The 3,944-nt window shown below is 54.7% G+C and overlaps 1 protein-coding gene across 1 annotated transcript in view; it reads right to left on the bottom strand.

Moving 5' to 3' along the window:
• Positions 1 to 3,288: 3,288 nt before the first annotated feature.
• FEV (FEV (ETS oncogene family)) overlaps positions 3,289 to 3,944 on the bottom strand; it is a 4,158-nt gene continuing 3,502 nt past the window's right edge. The window contains exon 4 of the mRNA XM_011932354.1: positions 3,289 to 3,939. Coding sequence (XP_011787744.1) covers positions 3,845 to 3,939 — 95 coding nt within the window. The 3' untranslated portion in view covers positions 3,289 to 3,844. The remainder of the gene's footprint in view (positions 3,940 to 3,944) is intronic.

Raw genomic sequence — 3,944 nt, 5'->3', positions numbered from 1 at the left:
CCTCTTTCTCCCAGTTGACTTTCCAGATATATCTCACATTGTTGTTGGCTTTCCACCGTTTTTCCTCTTCATTTCCTGGGTCTACTACACTGTGTGCCCTCCACTTGGTCTCCTCCTGAAAACAGCACTGTGCACAATGTTCCTGGTGGCAGACTTACGAAACCAAGTGGACCACTTCCTTCATCTTAGGTGTCGTAGCTCCATCAATTCATCCTCAGATTACAGTGACTTTTCTGCACTTCACCCTACAGGTTCCCATTTAACGTTGCATTGGCTAGGACATTACTCATTTACACACAGGCTCTGCTGAGCCCCACCTTTGCCAAGACTCTAACTTCTGTTGTTTCATTTAAAGATGTAAGAGCAGGGCCTCACAGTCCTTCCAGGTGGATGACTTGAGGTCAGGAGTTCGAGACCAGCCTGGCCAACATGACAAAACCCCTTCTCTACTAAAAATACAAAAATTAGCTGGGTGTGGTGGCAAGCGCCTATAACCCCAGCTTCTTGGGAGGCTGAGGCAGGAGAATCGCTTGAGCCCAGGAGGCAGAGGTTGCAGTGAGCCGAGATCACTGCACTCCAACCTGGGCAACAGAGTGAGACTCCATCTCAAAAAAACAAAAACAGCAACAACAACAACAACAAACACAGAAATTTTACTTTGTTACATTCAGCCCACAATTTTTAGCAGCCCAGATCTTTCTGGATCCTGGCTGTATCTCCTCAGCGTGTTTCTTCTTCCTCCCAGCTTCCTGACCCCTGCAAATAGGGCTATAAAGAGACTCTCTGATGTTGCACCCCTCCCCCACTGCCACCATGCACGTCACAGAAGACCCCACAAGGTCAGACTGGCTCACCTGCTTGATGAATGCACCAGCCCACTCTCCCACCCCGTGAGGCGTGTCAGGCATAATGACCTGGAACATACTTATTTTCTATTCAGCTACAAAAGCAGGGTATTATCAAATTTTAAAAGGCATTGGCCAGGCACTGTGGCGCATGCCTGTAATCCCAGGCACTTTGGAAGGCCAAAGTGGGTGGATTGCTTGAGCCCAGGAGTTCAAGACCAGCCTGGGCACCATGGCAAAACCCCGTCTCTATAAAACACACAAAAATTAGCCGGGCATGGTGGCACATGCCTGTAGTCTCAGTTTCTCAGGAAGTTGAAGTGGAAGGATCACTTAAGCCTGGGAGGTGAGGGTTGCAGTGAGCTGAAATCCCACCACTGCACTCCAGCCTGGCAGCCTAGGCAACAGAGAGAGACCTTGCCTCAAAAAATAAATAAATAAATAAATAAATAAATAAATAAATAAATGGCATTGAGAAAAGAAAGGGAGGGTTTTGACCAAAAAATTATCAATAGTAAGTAACAGTGGCGTCTGTGTAACATGACTACAGTTTTGGCTTCTTTTTTTTTTTTTTTTTTAATGAAGTCTTGCCCTGTTGCCCAAGCAGGAGTGCAGTGGTACCATCTCGGCTCACTGCAACTTCTGCCTCCCGGGTTCAAGCGATTCTCCTGCCTCAGCCTTCCGAGTAGCTGGGACTACAGGCGTGTGCCACCATGCTCGGCTAATTTTTTGTATTTTTAGTAGAGACAGGTTTTCACCGTGTTAGCCAGGATGGTCTCGATCTCCTGACCTCGTGATCCGCCTGCCTTGGCCTCCCAAAGTGCTGGGATTACAGGCGTGAGCCACCGCGCCCGGCCCCTTCACGCTTCTTTACATGCTTCATCCAACCAATAGTTCATGGAGGAGGCCTCAGGTGTGTGCTTCCAAATTTTCTATGCTGAGTGTGTGTTCTTTGGAAAACTAGAAAAAATTAGGCGAAAAATAAAATGAAGTGAATAAAGACTCTTTCCCTGGCTAAATCCTTTGGGAAGGGGCGCCAGGCCCACTCCACACCTCCAACTGCCCAGCCCCCCGCCTGCATTGCCCCTTCCTGTGCCCAAGAAGAGGTGTGCGCGTGGAAAAGAACAGCCAGGGCAGCGGGTGAAAGGTGAGCCAGGGGCTTGCCTTGAGGAGCAGTTGCCTTGAGGTTGGGATTGTCCCTTTAGGCACCTTCCGCAGTGCTGTTTTCCTCTAAGCGAAGGCGTTTAAGGCAGCTTTCCTGCCAACAGGTTTTGGAAAAGGTAGGAGTTAAGGGGCAGTGGCCTTGGTGGGCGGGCGCAGTATTCAGAAGGGCCTCTAGGGGTGAGGAAAGGGGCCCAGTCAGGAGAATAATCCACTCGACCCACTTTCCGGGCTTCCAGAGGTCACACCTGGGATGCAGAGTTCCCGTTTTCACTCTCCTATCTGAAGGCCAAAGGAGATCTGGAGACTGCTGGGTCCTGCAGTCCTCAGTGTGGCCAGGCACATGGGTTTGCACCGCGCGGCACGGAAAAATCCCCCCTGGCTTAGGTACAAAACCCTCGGCGTACTCTCCTCCGACCAGCAGAGGGCGCGCACCGCCCGCAAGAAGGAGGTGCAGCCACGAGCCTCGGCGTGGAGGCCGCGAGCCGCGAGCGCAGGCGCCGGGTGGGAGACAGACCCCTTCTTCTGCAAATGAGGAGGCTGAGCCAGAAGAATGACGGCGACAGATGTTGGGGGGAGGGGGCGGTTTGTGAGGGATAGGGCGAGAAAGTCTAAGTGAGAGTAGGATGAGGAGGGGAGGGTGGTTGGGGAAGGGGATGAAATAAAGTGGCTGAGGGAAGGCTGAGGTGGGGTGAAGCTCAGCCAGAAGGGATGAAGGTTGGGATGAGGTGAGGGGCGGGTGAAAGGATGGGTGAGGGGGGAAGGTGTGATGTGGGTGCCTGTTAGGATGGGATGGGGTGAGGGACGGGTGGAAGGGTGGGTGAGATGGGGAGGTGGGGTGAGGTGGGAGTGCCTATTGGGATGGGGTGGGGTGAGGGGTGGGTGGAAGGGTGGGTGAGATGGGGAGGTGGGGTGAGGTGGGAGTGCCTATTGGGATGGGGTGGGGTGAGGGGTGGGTGAAAGGGTGAGTGAGATGGGGAGGGTAGGGTGCAGGTGTCTGCTAGGATGGAAGTATGGATAGGGTGGGGTGAAGGGCGAGTGGAAGACCGAGTGAGGTGAGCTGGGGTCGCCTGGCAGGGTGGGTGTGAGGCAAGGCGGCTCCTTGGGCTGAGCCCATTCTCTAGGACCCTCGCTCCCTGCAGGCGACGCCCAAGCCCACGCCACCCTCCTTCTTGGGACCTCTTCCTTGGCAGTTCTCTGCTGTGGCCCGAGATGAACCTCTCCCTGCTTTCCCCTAACCACGGGTTCTGGTGCAGCAAAGAATAGAGAGAGGAGGCAGCGTAGAGCTCAGGAGCTTTAATGGGGCTAAAAGAGTCAGAAACACACTGGGCCCTCCTGTGAGTGTTAGTACGGGAGTAAGGGGGCCATGTGTCATGGGGCAGGGTGGCTTTCACCAAACCTGCTCAGGTCCCAGGAAGGAGGACCGTGAGAGGCCTCCACGTGCTGGGGTGAGAGCAGTTCCTTGGGGAAGAGCAAAAGTGGGAAAAGATATGATATTGAACGGGGCTTCTAGGAGCCAGGTGGAAATGCACTGGAGTGGTGGGGAGACAGCAGAGGTCCACAAATCCCCTCCGGGACCTAGGGACCCAGAAGAAAAAAAGTCAAAGAGGGCGCACATCGACCTCCTCAGGGGACTGCGGGGTGGAACGGGGACAAATCTAGTATCAGACAAGGATTGAGGGAGCTCCGGTCCGTCCCCCGGGGCTAAGTGCGGCAGGTGGAGTAAACTCTTGGTTAGAGGACGATTGGGAGGCTCCCGGGCCCCTCCCCGGGATGTAGATGGGATCGGGCGAGACTCTGGGCATGCGGACGAGGCCGCAGGCACCGGACCGCCCCGTCTAGTGGTAATGGCCCCCCAAGTGCGAGGCTGCGGCCACCGCCCCGAAGGGCCCGGGCGGGGGCTGCAAGCTGGGACTGGGGTAGAGTGCGGCTGTGGCG

Source organism: Colobus angolensis, unplaced genomic scaffold (assembly GCF_000951035.1).
Source record: "Colobus angolensis palliatus isolate OR3802 unplaced genomic scaffold, Cang.pa_1.0 Scaffold95, whole genome shotgun sequence".
NCBI lineage: Eukaryota > Metazoa > Chordata > Mammalia > Primates > Cercopithecidae > Colobus > Colobus angolensis.
The sequence above is the reverse complement of the archived record's forward strand: the minus strand, read 5'-3'. Positions and strand labels throughout refer to the sequence as shown.